We start from the raw sequence: 16,937 nt of genomic DNA on the forward strand, positions 1-16,937 counted from the left end.
TTATTAAAGAAATTGCAAAACCGTAGGAAACATATTTTTTTTTTTTATACTGACCAAAGTGTGGCGCAAATTAAAAAATTAAGGCATTACTTTCCTTTTACGTTCGACATATAACTTTTTTCATAAATTTTACAAAATCGATGTAAGTGATGACACTTTGTTTAAAATCCACAACCATCACTTTCTGTGTGTAAAAATTTGTACATAAATAACGATTTAATTTTTTTCTTTTTTTTTTTTAATAGATTTATGGGGGATTTTTTTTTTCAAACTTGATAATAGTCGTAACTAAATGTTAATAATTAATTAATTAATTAGTTAATTAATTAATTAGATGGTCAATCATAGTATGGATTTACAAACAGTAACGGTCAACAGATCGATGTGAACAAATAAACAAATGGAACATATTAAAGTTGACAAATGTTAATGAAGTTGACAAATTTTAACGATAATTTAAATATTAATTAATTTATAATTTAATTATTACGTTACATTACAAATATGTGGGCATAATGTCTGCATTTAATTTTTGAAATATGTTGTCGTTTTCGAATCCAAGCGGCATTCCCAGAATTAGCCACAAGGTGACATGAGATGACGAGAAACGCTAACGTACGATGAATGGATACATGCTGATGACGCATTTCCCTTCGTAATTCATGACTTAATGCGTTTCATGATTTCACATGCGTAATATAATAATGAATATCACATAAAATGGAAGAAAATAATACAAATGGCTGTGATAATTTTTAATCCTCAAAAGAACCTTGAAATAATGCTTCCCTATTGAAATTATTAATTATTATTGAATATAGAATTATAGTTTTCGCATGTTATAAATGTATTTAATTTTACACGAGCATTACCTTAGCAAGATTTAAATTTTCGTTCTGAAAAAGGGAGATATACGTATACCGAGTGCCATCATTTGCATCGATTTTATCTTCAACAATATATATAATATTCAACGAATTTTTTATTAACAAAATTGCAATTTTCTATATTTTCCACAACATCTCTAATGTAAGATTCTAATATAGTACGGCCTGTCTGAGAGATTACTTAGAAAATGCAACTGTGTCAATTAATTAACTCGTTCTGAAAAATTTTACTTCGGCTAAACGCGTAATAACGAAAATAAAAAAACCTAAGAAATCAAAGTAAAGTAACGAAATGAAATACTCTTGATGCTTATTGAAGGATTTCACATTATTTTTAAATCTCATCAGATGCATAATTCTGTTTGCGTTTGATAATTACGTGTCATCGCGGAAATAGGGTGCTATCGTAACTGCAATCATCGTGCTTCCGCTATTGCCGTATAATCACGTTTATGATGCACTAAAGCGACCTTCACGTCTCACGAAATATAAAAACAGCATTAATAAGAGAAAAGTCTTTGAACGTTAAAGGAAAGAGATTCTCACGTGTGGATTTCACTAAGAATAAAATTGAGAGAGCCTGGCGAATACTGTTTAAAAATAATAAAAAGAAAAAAGAAAAAGGGAAGGGGGGAAAAAAAAAAAAAGAGGGAAATTGTTAAAGGAAGAATCACGAAAACAAACGTTTTCTCATTTTAGTTTACTTTGCCAATAGTAAGTGCCTCCAAAAGTATTGTTGAGATAACGAAGTGAGAATCATTCCGGGTAGAAACAATGATGTGAGATCGAATAGACCCAACAACAACCTTTATATGCGTTCTCCACCACGCGATTATAACGAAACGTAATTCCACCGTTCCACGAAGGTGCCATGGAACATCGCGCACCTGTACCAACAACATTTCTCTTGTATGTGTGTACACGCGTAAACAGATACACACATGCATGCCGAGATTACGTATGTTCGTTCCGACTGTCATCGGTATAATTACGTTTGCAAACGGCAAACGCACTCGTGCATGCGCCGCCGATTCGCATCCCGTAACGCCTAAAGCTGCGCTCACATAGAAGAAGAGAAGATTGCAAAGAAATAATACAAAAAAAAAAAAATTAATACTTTGAAAAAAATCGTACAAACAGACGTAGAACTGGCAAACAATATTGATCGGTTTCAATCTTGACGGATAACATTTTATTATAAATTAAAAAAAAAAAATTTCTAGCTCTATCGACGTATCGCGATAAAAATAATTCTTATCGCGCGAGAAGTATTTTAAAAAGGAGTTTTAAATTAATTGATAATACAAAAGGATTTATAAATAAATCTCGTACGTAATTAATTAAACGTACAAAAATTTTAACTCATTTTATAGAAGATTCTTTTAAATTTGATTTTAACGATATTAACAAATTTGTTTAAACAACATTAATGAGTAGTGATCGATGAATATATTGGGGTTATATCAGTTTCTGTTACTCACTTTATTGTCATCTTCCTCATTTCTCTAATTGTCGGATTGTAATCCCGGTCCTCCCCGCTGATTCGTGCCACTCCCTCGTCGACGTTCGCCGCGTATCCGTTCACCACCAAGTCCACCAAATCCGTGAAATCGTCGTGCTTTCTCATTGTCGATGACACTGGCGTTGCCTCGTTTTTCCTCGATTTTTCAACAGCGGACGTCACGTCGCTATTAGCCTGTTCGCGGCTGCCGTTGCCGCGTTGAAGAAACCGCCGGCGGAAATTATTATATACGGTATCGGCGTCCGGTGGATCGCCGATACGGACACGCGCATGGCTGGGATTCAAATGATGGCCACTGTAGCCCAAGTCCATCTGCAAATCCATCACGAGTAATAACGTGAACACGATCGCGAGCGCGCTTAAACACAAGACCAATTTGTCGCGTATGCGGATAAGCCTGACGTTCAGCCTCATTTTGGGATTTTCGCGAGATCTCTTATCGATCGGTTTAAGCTTCTTCTCGCTTCCCAATGGTTTTCTCCCGATCAGCGCCAACTGCGAATTATCCAGTTGGCGGCCCGTAATAACGGAAGGTTTCCCTATCAATCGTTGATTATTTAAAACTCGAAAGTTCCCGGTTACCTTCGATCTAGACGAATTTACCGCACATTTCTTGACAGACGAATTTTTAACAGTTCCTTCCGAACTCCTCGCCTTTACGCTCGGGTCTTCTCTCTTGTCGAGTGACTTCTTCGAGATGCACGTTTTTCCGAAATCTTCTTTCGCGCGTATTATAAATGGATCCACAGGCTCGTGAAGCTCGCGATTTATGTCGAAAGGATCTCCTGTGTCTCTTTGCGTTAATTGTTGATGCGGCGCTTCGAGATTATGAATTACATTAAAAGTAAGCAAATTATAAATATCCACTTCGGTAACTTGACTCGTCGTGATTTCTCCAGACTCGTTTTTCTCGCGTATCGGTTCGCTCAACGTTACCACGGGCTCCTGCACTTCGATGACTTGATATTTCGAATTCTTATCGCCGTCATTCGCTCGACTCGCCGGATCTTTTGAGTCCTTTGGTTCTTTTTCAAAGCTCGGACATTCCGGCACACTTTCTCCCTCGGCGAAGTCAACTGGGGCAGCGCTTCCGTAATTATCTATTAACCGTTTATGACGAGGCGGTGAAATCTTGAAGATCTTAATATGCTCCTCGGGTGGTTCCGCGACCGACTGACGTTCCGCATAGCTATTCGAAACCATAAGTTTACATGTCACGACCGAATCGCATTTATCGGCTGACCCGTTGTTATCGGATCCCGTTGACTCTTGACCCAACCAATCCTCCTCCGGCGGTGGCGATCGCTTCACTTTGCGGACGCTATTGCTTCCTTTTCGCACTTTCTTCTCGGATCCCCGATTAGGTTGCCGAGCGTCTCCCGCGAGATAACGTCGGTGAGTGATAACGCATTGATTTATTGAATCGTTCTTAATTTGTTTGAGTCTCGAAAAAGATACGCGCGCCGTTTGATTGCCAGCCGTTAAATACGAGTACTTTTTCGTTAAAGGACTCTCCTGGATGGACTTTCTCGTTGATCGCGACAGCTTTTCCTCCTTCTCGGTTAAAGAGATATCTCTTTCACTTACGGCGCACGGACTTTTCCGCGATAAACTATTCCGAACGATGTTTTTCGTTAACCGCGGCGATACATTTTCTTCGGGAATGTCTTTCTCTCTTTCGAGCGCAGAAACGTCTTGCTTATTTGTAAAGATATGTTTATTAGCGAGAGAATAAGGATCTTTCGTCAACGAAAAATTGTCTTCGGCGTTTCTACCTACTCGTAAAACTACAGGAATGTTTTCTTCCTTCTCGGATAAAGAAATAAGATTCTTCGTTAATATAAAATCATCTCGGACGATACCTTCTGTTAATTGTGAGTCATCGGGAATGTATTTCCACTGCAACGGCGATGAACTTTTAATCGTTGGCCGTGGAATTTTCTCAGTATCATTCGTCACTGAACATACGTTTTCCTCGAAGGTGCTCTTCGACAATTCTACGTTCTTACGACCATCTTTTTTCGTCAATTGCATTAGTGGATCAATCGAAACGTTCTTTTCTCTTACTAGAAAACTGTCGTCCACATTTTTAATTGTTAAACAACGGCCGTCTTCAACATTCTTCTTCGGTAACAGAAGACTTTTGATAACGTCCTCATTGGTCCCCTCTGTTTTCAGTAAAGAACTGTTGCGATTACGTTCCTTCGCGAATGCCGAATATATCTGATTATCTGCTTCGACCGACTCTTCTTCTTCTTCTTCTTCGATTAATAATTTTTTTTCTTTAACGTCCCGTTTCACTGATAGCGGGCTGTCTTCGATATTTTCCTGTAGCAATCGCGAACTTTCCCGGACGTCCGTCACCACTGTTAACTTCTGATGTCTAGTAGTCTTCTTTTCGATATTTCCTCTCGGACCCAGCGGAGTCTCTTCAATATCTTCCTTTAAACTCCGTAAATCTTTTCCTTGTTCCAATATTAAACTCTTCCGATCGGTTGTATCGTCCGATAATCCTTCGTCGTGAATATTATCCCTCGATAATAAGAAACCCTTTCGACCATCCTCTTTCGAGCACGAGTTCCGACGAGTGCTTCTCTTCAATAACGATTGGCCTTCCTTAATAGTCCTCAGCAATTTATCGCATCTGTCGCTTACATTTTCCTTTAACACCTTTCTTAAGAAACTCTCCGCTCTCCGAAATCTTCCGGCATGATTCACCGTCGACCGATCGTCAATCACATTCGATAACTCGAGAGATCCATCCGTTATTCTCTTCCGAAAGTTTCCCGGCGCGTCCTCAGCATTGTCCTCGCCTTCGGTCCTTAATCTTCCGCTTTTCGATCCGGATTCCTCGCATTTCACTTTCGATCTGAAGCTATCGCGCGAATCCCCGGAATCGTACGCGCTATCTGTGAATATCGGGTAGCCGGTAATTCCTGTCTCGTTGCTGCGACTTGCACTTTCGTAACATCTCCTGTCGGCCAGAGCTCGGGATGATCCCTCGAGATAATTCGACGTTGCGTCGCGCTCGCGGATTTCTTTTTAAAACCGACCGCCTAGAGGCACTTTAGCGCGCTTCAAGCACTCGCGAATATACCGAAGAAATATATCATTCACGTAAATAATTTAGTGGCCGATTAAAGAACTGATGTTTAGGAAAAGTACGTAACACCGCGACACTCTGTGCTCTCACCGTCGCGACTCCTGAAACAGAAAAAAAAAATTTAAAAATCACACGCGCTGTACAAAAAAAAACAAAAAAATTACCATTTGTTAAATTTATTAGAAGAATTTTCTCACCGTCTTCAATGATTTTAGGCAAAACACGTTGCGATACATTTTATGCAAAAAGGCTCTATAAAATTTTCCATTAAGAGAAATAAAATATTTAATAAATAAATATAAAAAATATTTAATACAAAAAATATTTACGGCTTTATTAAATTCTTACACGATTGCACACACGGATACGTTGCGTTGCGTTTTATAGTGGTGCATCATCATAGTGTATTGTGCGACTCGTGGTGTGTAATTCAAGCCGATAATGAGACTGGCCAGCGTTATTTTTACGACAGCGCGCAGCGGCATCCGCCGCTTTTATAATCATTCTATCGTAACAGTCATATACATACGTACGTATATTGTCCACGTGCCATTTTAATACCGCGCTATAGCGTACGAAATCAGATATACAAATGACATAGCCTGCCGGAACAATGCTTCAGTCAAAATATTTCCTTCTCGTTTACTTTCGATTGATTTAATGAGTGCATCGTACACTGAGAGAGAAAAAAAATATATTTGTTAAGCAAACCTAACGAAACCTTTCAACTAACCCAGATTTAGTTAATGTTTAGTTTTGAACAAAATTTTTTTTTCTCAGCTTACACAATCGTCAGAATCATGTCTAATAACTTTTACGCTTAACACGTAATTACGGGTTAAAAAGAAAAAAAAAAACAGAACGTATGTATGTAACGATTTTAACATCTTGCTACAATTTTTTAAATCTTTATCATAATTAAATACTCTCATTACAGTATTTTGTAAATCAATGCCATCATTACAGATATGCTAATAAAATGAAATAGCACAACAATTGCGAGATTTAACCATTTTATTTGACAATGCTAATAACATACGATCGCACGTTCTCGCATTTCAATTCTCCTAATTGCTAATTAATTAGCGAACGCTAATGAGAGGCAAAAGGACCGTAAAACCTCAAATACCACCGAGAGGTCATGCGTTATTTCGAAAACACAATCGCGTCTTCTATACTATACATATGTACAGGCGAATGGACGAATGGTTTTACGAATCCCCGTGCGCGCTTTTCTTCCGCGCGAAGGAACATCGATGGCCGTATATAAGTATATATGATATCTTTATTATATCGGAATCGCGAGACACGCGGAATTTCAATGGCACCTTCAATTCCAATGCAACAGCCGGCCGGCTTTTACATTGACTTTTACAGCAAGACTCTTGCATTACACGGCATAAGTACCTGTTCAGATCGTAGATTCCGACGAAATGGTCGTCCAAAGATTGCCAATCGCATCGATAAATATTACCGATTTAAAGATGACTGGCCATTTTCTAAAAGCAATTCCACCGCTTTCGACATTGTAATCACATTACGTTGCTCTATAAAAAGTCGGCAAAACGTGCTCGCTCGTAAAAGTGATATTTAATTAAATTTATCACATGAATACATCTATACGTATGAAAAGCTTATATTTAAAAAAATTTTTTTTATTTATCGCGTTTAACCCGAGAAATCTTTTTGTACCGCTCTAATGAGAAACCCTACAATTATTTACTTAATTTTTCGTTCGGTATAATCGTACAAAGTCTTAATCGGTGTTTGCGTATATTAATAATAATTAATGTCCTCGTACTCTAATTGGGCGATGATTGGTGTCTCTTCGAGAGAACTTGAAAAGCGCAGTGATAAAAGGATTCGCGCGCGCAAAAATAGCACATTACGGCTTTTTATCGGCCACGAGGGGGGTTTTGTGTTGTCGGGTCAAGGTGCTCTCTTTAAGAGAAGGGGTGAAAGCGGGTGGATATCAACTGTGAAATAGAGTGACGGTAATGGGGCTGCGCGTTGCGAAAGTGGCCATTACAGTTATCGCGAAGTCGCGTCATAAAGGCGACGGTGCACAAGCTATTATATATGTATATACGTATACATGCATTTTGTACGCGCGCCTGAGTATGTGTTACATATACAATATGTACATGTAATATATAAATAAGGGGAAAAAAAAAAAAAAACAGTCGTATTGAAGCAGCTGCATAATTCAATATATGTACAGTCGCTATGCATCAAGACGAAATCTCGAGATTGCACGTACGTACGTTCGGATTATCATCCTTTCGCTTTTTAAAAAATTAAAATAATATCCTTTTATCATTTATACGTATAATCATCACGCAGTCTCATTTTGATCCGCAAATTATCTTCGAAACTGTTAAGTGAGATATTGAATTATCATTTTTTAGAATTATTAACACGCCGCGTCCGAAGATATCGTAATTTAAAAATACAATATATATATTTTTCGGCCAAATGTAAATGCAAGAAAATTATTAACATTAATATCCAAATGAATAACACAATTTCGTATTAAAAGTATTTCAACAATGATTTATTCCGATGCATCATTTTTTTTTTTTTCTTTTTCCGCAAAAATTTTACTATTTTAAATAAAATGAATAAACCGCTGTAAATGAGTAATAGCATTAAGAGCTTAATTTAAAGTTTTAATTTAGATTGAATTTTATTCTCATTGTATTTATAATAAACGCATGCTTTCCAATATTACGATATTCCAATGACGCGCGAATCACTCATGACCTATTTCTGTACTTTGTTCTAGCTTACATCATTGGATCGCGACAATATTTTTGCATTTTATCATATGTTTGTTTTCCGCGCGATAAGATTTCGAAAGAGCGAAATAATCAGCGCGAATCCTACCGGAAATAGATATTTTTATTTCGTATGCTGTCAATAAATTTCCGAATGCAGAAATATAAATTATATTATTTATAATGCATATGCATTTGTTTTGCAATTTAATTATAAAGTTACGTGTCGTTAGCTTTCATTATATGCATAAATTTTAACATTTAAAAAAACATCGTACGGAAATTAGTGTCCGTAAAGATGGTGCAAAATTATTTATGCCGTAAATAAAAATATTCCGTGTTTTATAAAAATTTTTTAATAAATCTAAAAGTGAAAAATAGAGCTGTAATGTTTTATAAATATGTAAAATCTGTTTATCTTTATCACCGGAAATAGCTCTCACTTCTTTTTTTAAGAATAGAACGTGCAAGAGATACGAGAACGCGAGATTATTGAGTTCAAAAGGTTATATGTTACGATTAACGATACTAATTTTTTTTCTCTTTTTTTTTTACATCTGCAAATCGTTTTTTTTTTTCTATTATACAATTTTACTTTTTTGTACAGTATTATTACTAGTACTAATAAATTCCTCCAGCAAGTAACTGTAATTGATGTGACATTAAAATTAGATATTTGTCAATAACTGAAAAAAGATATGTTCTTTTTTAATATTACAATTAATATATATATTTAAAAAGCTGACACGTTAAAACATTTACTGTTATAAAATATTTCATTAATATTCATTAATTTTCCCTAAATAAAACGTTTTATGTGTTCCAAAACATATTTTTCGAAAAATTTTCATTAAAAGTTGCTAAAGTTTCTCCATAAATTTTAAATTAAATTACTAACTAAGAATATGGAAAATAATTAATGTAATATTAACAAATTTACAAATATGTATGCATATAATAACGCGTGATATATTCGATTCATAAAGTTTTTTTTTTTTTTTTGTGTCAAGTAGAGAAAAAGTATAAAATGAAACAGAGGCACTAAAAGAAATGGTTTTTAAAAGGAATTCGATTATATGCCAACTTGGCGAAATTCTTTTCCCTCTCCCTCTGTACCTCCCTCGGATCCTCAGCTAGGCTCTCTCGCGTTTATTGAATCTCACACGGAATTTGTTTCGCAGGCAAAAAGTGCAAACCTCCGAGTGCAATTTTCGACGAACGTATAACGAGCTTGCCAGTGGCACGTGTCATTTTACTCTAAAAAAAAATTGTCGGTATTTAAAGAGAAAAATATTAAAAAAAAAAAAAAAGTAAATGTCAATATTACTACTTATCTTATAATTAAGTATTCCGTAATATCGCACTCCATAATCAGCGACAACTCGACTATGAACGTGTGCATTAAATGAAATATTAATTGAATAAAAAGGACAAAATAAGAAACAATTATGTCTGCAGAGAAGAAATTTGCCCAGAGTTAATTATTCATCAAAGTTTCTTATCGTGTGCTTATTCTAATGATCGCAGAATTAGGATGAAGCGAGGAAGTAAAGGAAGGAGGTAAAAAGGAAAGGATTAAGACGGAATTTATATCAGCTCTTATACACAACAGCTACGCACGTCTGCGCCATGTAATCGTGCGAAAGCGAAAGCGTTTGTCTTCTAATAGAGCGAAAAGTGCAATAAACTTGCAATTTAGAATTAATACAATAGCACTCGTTAACACCGTTTGACCGAGTAAAGAAAAAAATTATTGCTTAAGAATTATGACACGCATATGAAATGCGATATTTCTGCAAAATCACGAATATATTATTAATCGTTAAATATATTTAAACAGCTGGGACGACAAAATATAATTTTCAATATATTAACTTGGAATAATTAAGGGTAATTAATTTGTAGAAAGTTTTTAAACGGATGAAGAAGAGGGAAAGAGATTTAAATCGACTAAAGGATGTAACGGAATGTAAAACTGAACCTAAAAGAATGTAAAGTAGAACACGTTATTCAAATATCAGATTATATATAGGATATCTAAATGAAAAATGTGAAGCATAACCTGCGTGAAAGCATTTCAGCTAACTGGTTTCCATTAAACTAAATGAATTTAATCGCGCCGCTGCACGGTTAAGTTCGCGTTCGTGTTAGTGAAAGTGCAAATCGTTATTTTTTTGGGAACACGTTTCGCCGATCGCGCCAATTTTTTTTCTAAAGTTGAGAGCGAGGGGGAACGGGGCAATTTGAGAGAAGGGATGAAGGAAGTAGAAATGCGTTTGCACGTTCTTGCTTTGCAGTCGCCTGCTTTTGCTTCGGTTTCCAACTAGTTATCGCTTTCTTCCGTGAAACCTGTCGGCTGAATCTTTTCGCAAGACAAGTCGCGGCAAAACGACATTCAATATTTACGCTTACTGAATTTCCTATAATAAGAGGCCGTCGGTGCCCGAACGCTCCGATTTCTGTAAAGATGTTAAATATATTCACTTTCAATCTTATGCTATCTTTAAGAAAAAAAAAATAAAAAATTTATTCCATTTATCATCATTCGTGCACTACAGTTAATGTCTACAGATCAAATTTTTTTGTTTTTTTTTTTTTAATTTTTTCCTTTTACTCGGTCTGCATTAGATAAAAATAAATTTTGAGAAATAAGTATTTATTGTATTTTAATTGAGACGGCGCTTTTCTCGCAGTGAACGCGAAACGAAATCGGTGATGCAAAGCATTGTTGCGCGCCGGGTGAAATCGTCTTGGCGAACGCACGTCCTCGAGATGCACAACGGCGAAGACTAGATGCAGCCGGCGTGCGCGCATACGGCTGGTTGGATAATGCGTTCTTATGCGCGAGCACGTGTGTGCATCGCACGGATTATGCAAGAGGCCAGGCCTCGTGCCGGGTCGCTGAGCGTTCAAGATGCATGCTAAGACGCGCGCGTTAGCCAGTCACGACGCAGGCGATTACAATTGGTACGATCAAAAATCTTAGGCGACACACGAACGCTAATAGTCGGCTTAGCAAACGTGAAACTTGACACGAAGGAGCGTATCCTTCGTCAAACGTAATTTTCTCTACATGTTTATCGTTAATTGCCAGGATATTCGAGAGGATCACTTTCGGTTGGGAAATAGTTGAGATAAAACGAAAAGGAGCGCGATAATTAAGATAATCGAAAAATTAAAACGGAATATTTAATTGCGAGGCGCAACGTGCGATATAAATACGACGGGTTCTTCCAAGTTTTTAATTTCATCGCTCGAGCAACGTTATATCGCTAATTGTTTTTAACACTCGATCCTTTATTTGTGTAACTAAAAAGAATGTTTTAATGTAAAAGTTATTCTCTGTAGAATTTGATTGTAATATTTTTTTTTTTTTTCTTTTCTTTTTTAAAGTTGAAGTTTTAAGCTAAAGTTATTCTGTTTCATTTTCGTTCTAGATAGTTTTACAAATTTACAATTAAAATATAAAAAAAGGTAATGTGATGATTCTTGCAACGGCAATAACCTAAAATAATCACGTGAATTTAATACTTTAAATATGTATAAATTTTAATATCAGATTGGAAAGTATGCGTTTTACGATTTTTGCGGTGAAGAATAAAAAGAAAAACGCGCAACAAAGGATATCTCGCAATACTTGCTGCATGTATGTCGGGGTAAAGGATAGAAAGGGATTCGGATTTATCTTTGGTTTCGCGTTGAAAGAAGAAAGGAGAGGGAGCAAATGTAGAAATGTGCATATTAATCCTATAAGAGTGCCTGTGGCGGTTTCATTGAAACGCTGTAGTAAAACAGCATCGAGCTTAAATTCTAGATACTTTGACGTCATTTGATAAAATCAGTCATCTCTCTATCAATCATCTCTTTCTGTCTCTCTCTCTCGTGTTTTTTCTTCTTTTTTTTTTTTTTGCATTCTCTGTAATACTCGCTTTTGAATTCACAAAGAAAATAAAACCTTTTTAGTTAACTGTAGAAATCTTTAGAGATTTCTCGTATACTCGCTATAATTAATTTATTTCAGAGTTTAATAATTTCTTTATATTTTTACAATTCGCACAATTCGTCAAATGTTCTATCGTTAATAAGAACAACGAAATGTGAAAACGTGCGAGCGCGAAAGTAAAAGAGAGATAAAAAAAATTAGTTATATAAATAGCGTGAAGTTAAAAAACGTAAGAAATAAAAGAAATATCGCAATTTTCAAAATGTCACGCAGATAAAAAGTGAAGCTAGTTATTAACTTCGTTACGTACTATTAAATAATAAAATTACTTTTATTAATTCGCTGTTATAAAAAATTGAAATGGTATTCCTTTAATTTTACCATTTTATTGTTTTATAATTAGTTAAATTGCTACGTGAATTTATTTCCATTTACTATTTTACCATCGTAGATGATATATTTAATTGTTATTAAGTACGTTTTAACGTATAGAAAAGTGAGTTTTTAAATCTCAAAAGGCTTTCGCACAAAACATTTTCTGTTTAATTATAAAGACGCGAGGAAAAGACTCTCGCCTTAAGGACTTTCTCAGAATAGGTTTTGAACAACGTGTCACTACTGACGAGGCGCATGTTACATCTTTTTATGAAGAAGAAAAGACCGCGGATTTTATATTTATCCTTTTTTGAAAATCAAGAGATGATCCCGACAATCTCGACATGAAATTATCTTTCGAATAATGGTGAAAGCGCCATTTATATAATCCGAACAAAGCGAATATACAACAAGAAAAATAAAAAAAAACATAGAACGTCGACTAAATTTGTAATATAAAATGATAATAACGTTACAATACGGTAAAAAATTTACTAAGTAATATTATACATAATGATATAATCAGAATAATATAATTTTAATTAATATAAATATTAAATAATCATTATACAAATGTTATACGTATAAAAGATATTAAAACGTAGTTTAAATCGATTTCTTTCGTTATTGAACGCAGGCGTTATAATTAATAAAATAGTAAATAATTAATAATAAATTTTATTTAAATGTATTCTAAAAAGACACATCTTTCCAAAAAAAAAAAAAAATGCGAGAAACTATTATGTATAACCTTTTAAAATGCACGTCACGTACTTGGTGCGACAATCTTCGATTGTACCATACGTCGCAATGAATTATAAGCGATTATACCTAATGCAGAACAAAGTTTGGCAAAGCAACTCACCGATTTCTCTCGACGACTCGTTTTCCATGACTGGTTCAGCCGCGTCGTCGTTACATGCTGTTAATTCGGAGTTAATTCGCACCGATTAATTGCACGTGTGCTAATCATCTGTAAAACAAGACCACGCTTGTGAATATATGCACAACAACGCCACTCTATAAATGTTACTTGGTTTAGCGTACAAACTACGGACAAAAAACTAAAAATATATTTATAACTATATCCCTTTTTCTTCTTCCCCCCCTTTCTTCTCGACTTAATATCTGGAATAATTTGTACCTACAGCGTCTTATCGTTGATAAAAAAAAAATAATAATAACTGCAGTGTCATTTCCATAAATGCTGATAACATTATCAATGGCCTTGCGGATCAAGACAGTCGCATGACAAAAGTAGGATAAGAGCGAAGATGTCTTGAGTTAATTGTTTCAAATTTCTTTTTTTTTTTGGAGGGGGGGAATGCAAATGGTAATGGTATCGATTAATCATCGTCGATCTGAATCACTAGACGGACTGTGCATCCATCATGTAAGAGTGTTTAATTCAGCCCGCCATGTTGCGACAATATCCATCAACGTGTCGTCGGTTAGTTAGGTTGGCACTGATAAAAGAATTCGACAAAACGCGATAAAAGGCCTGACTATTTTACGCTAAATGCTTAACTTAAAACGTCTTACATAGTAAAAAAACATTATTTTACGCTAAACGGTTCATTTAAATGTCTTACATTGCGAAAAACAGTGTACTTATTTTTTTTTTTAATTATTTGTCATTATCTTATTTTATTTAATTCCGCCCGTCATGTTGCTATATATATATTTCGACTAATACTTAATAACTTTATACTTGAAATAATTAAAAAAAATTTAATTGTTTAAGAAACCATAAAATTTAGAAGATCTTTTTCTTTAACATTATTTTGAAAATCGACAGAAAAACTGTGCACGAACAAAGAGAGCTTTAAATTAATCTAAAATATTAATCATATTGTTGTTATAAGCTGCTAAATATTTTAGACTTGGCGAATTTCAACAAGCTACTTTACCCATCTTAAGCTTCATCCATTCTCAGCGTTTCATTTCATTAGCAGTTGCATAATACTAAACATGGAATAATCGCTTTGTTATACATATAGAATAAGCCAAAACGAATATCACATCGTGATTAACATTTTGCTAATACATCTCGTAAAATTCGTCTTTCAAATTTGCAAAGATGCGACGCAACAATGAAAATCGGCGCGGTCGCGAAATTGCGAGTTTTTACGGTCGGCATATTTTACAGGAAAGTTCGCAATTAAGCCCTGATGCAATTAAAAAAATATCTCATTATTTATTCACATGAAGCTCAAGTAAGTTTGAGTCTTTGTCTTCGTATCAACTTTTTTGGACTAACTAACTAACTAAACTAATGCGTACTTATTTTAATATTTTTTATTTTTTTTTTTTTTTTTACTTAACCAACTTTAATATTTAAAATATTATTTTACTACATGTATATGCAGTAAAATCTTTAAATGTATATGCAGTAAAATCTTTAAAATATTATTTTACTGCATGTATACTATTCATCGTTACGTTAATTTTTATTTTTAAAAAAATGTTGTTTTCCTTCTATTTACGTATTTCATACGCAGTAATAATATAAAAAAAAATAACATATTCCGCATTTTTAGTACGTAATAGTTAATAAACACGTTAATTGTTAATCGTATTTCATAACGTTATTTTTCTCAGGTGCATATCGCTGTTATATTATAATTAACGTATTTGCGTTATGTCTTTTTCAAACAATGTAACTTTCATTCAATTTCCCAATGATCCGGCCTTTTCTCTCTCAATGTAAATCGACTGTTTCAACGTACAAAAAATTTATTTAAACCTGAATATACTTCTCGCGTCACGCTCTCGTTCACTCGTCGAAGAGATTCGACGGTCGATCTTTTTATCTATTAACCATTATTATCGTGGCGTGATGCTTTTATTAGATCGAATCATTGAATTTTATTGCGAACCGTCACACTTTCGTAGTTTCACTCAGACTGCAAAATGCCCGGATACTTCTAAAACCCAATGCATTTATCATTTAGCGTAAGAACGTACAAAGTACTTTTCCATACGCAAATTAAAATTAAATCGTTATTTTGTCTGCTTAATTTTTTAAGTGCACCATAATGTGTTTTTATTCGGTTATCTAAAAAGAAAACGACTGGCACTTATGTACATCATAGCAAAAGCGATAAGGCAACGATAACAGAACGTTGAAAAGCGAGAGATATACGTTGCTATAAGTGAAACCGGGAAACATAAAATAAAGCGACGATAACACGACTAAGAAATGAAGGAATGTTATTACGCTGCACTATAACTTAAAACAATAGCGCTGCAGATTTTTTTTTTTTCTTCTTGAAACTCGGTTGCGATAAGAGAAAGAAAAAGGAACAATAATGTTATATAAATTATATAAGTTTTAGCTTTTTAAAATTATAAAAAAAAAAAAAAACTTATTTGTAAGTATTTTGCAGATAAATATCAAGTATTGAAAAATAATTATTTTTATTGTCGCTACTAAAATATCTTTTTTACAAAGCTCAATCTATTAATTGGTGCTATGCTGAAAATCCTCGACACCTCCGAGAATATTTGCTAGATAAATTCCAGCGCGAAAGATGATTGAATCGACGAGGATAACGATAATTAAAGCAAATGTATACCGTTATTTCGATTGTTTATGAATAATTTATCGATAGCCTCCAGCTTCAAAGGGCTTGCAAAACGTCTTTGTAAATTGTAAAGTGAGTTTATGTTAACAATGTTCAAGAATGGCAAGGAAATGATAATTAAACGACAAAGAGATAAGACTTTTGTTAAAATATTCCTGTGAATTTTTCGAAATCGTATCACCTTTTTTTTCTTTTTATTACCTATTGTTAGAGGAAAATATAAGGTTTCCGTTTTGTTGTTACAACCGTCGTTACATCGATAGAAAAGATGAGGCGTTACGTAAGGAATTATATTATAATTAAACGTCGTTTCTCATAATGCAAATTGTAATTCGCGTCTCGCGTGTCAGGGAGACGTGAAGTGAGAAAAACTAGAAAATTGCACCTGTGTTAGAGGAAGAAGGTGCAAGTAGGTGGTAGAAGAGCGAGGAACGGGAATTTTACACCCGATGGAAATCGCCGTGTAATACCGTGGCGCAGAACGACGTGGAGCGTCATAAGGCGATTTTCCGCACGTGCCATCATTGTTTGCTCGCTTTTCCTTTACACGTATTGTTCCATTTCGATTCTAAGTCTTTTATCTTTACCAAAGTCGATTCACAAATGTATATAAAACAAATCGGCGATATAATTTCGTCAAATATTCGGAAAAATTCTGCTGTGCTTAAAAATTGTCTTGCTATTTGTATTTTATGGGGAAAGGGGGGGGAAGGGGAGGTAAAGAAAAAGAAAAAGAGAAAAAA

The 16,937-nt window shown here is 34.7% G+C and overlaps 1 protein-coding gene across 2 annotated transcripts in view; it reads right to left on the reverse strand.

Annotated features, from left to right (window-relative positions):
• Nucleotides 1-16,937, reverse strand: part of LOC139105210 (uncharacterized) — a 41,063-nt gene that overhangs the window by 18,758 nt on the left and 5,368 nt on the right. The window contains exons 2-3 of one of the 2 annotated variants that reach the window (XM_070661197.1): nt 13,473-13,580; nt 2,369-5,613 (exon numbers count right to left, since the gene is read on the reverse strand). In XM_070661197.1, the coding sequence (XP_070517298.1) occupies nt 2,369-4,443 (2,075 nt within the window). In that variant the 5' untranslated portion in view covers nt 4,444-5,613; nt 13,473-13,580. The remainder of the gene's footprint in view (nt 1-2,368; nt 5,614-13,472; nt 13,581-16,937) is intronic. The other variant, XM_070661198.1, reaches the window with a different exon arrangement.

The sequence above is a fragment of the Cardiocondyla obscurior genome, linkage group LG08 (genome assembly GCF_019399895.1).
Source record: "Cardiocondyla obscurior isolate alpha-2009 linkage group LG08, Cobs3.1, whole genome shotgun sequence".
In the NCBI taxonomy this organism is placed as follows: domain Eukaryota; kingdom Metazoa; phylum Arthropoda; class Insecta; order Hymenoptera; family Formicidae; genus Cardiocondyla; species Cardiocondyla obscurior.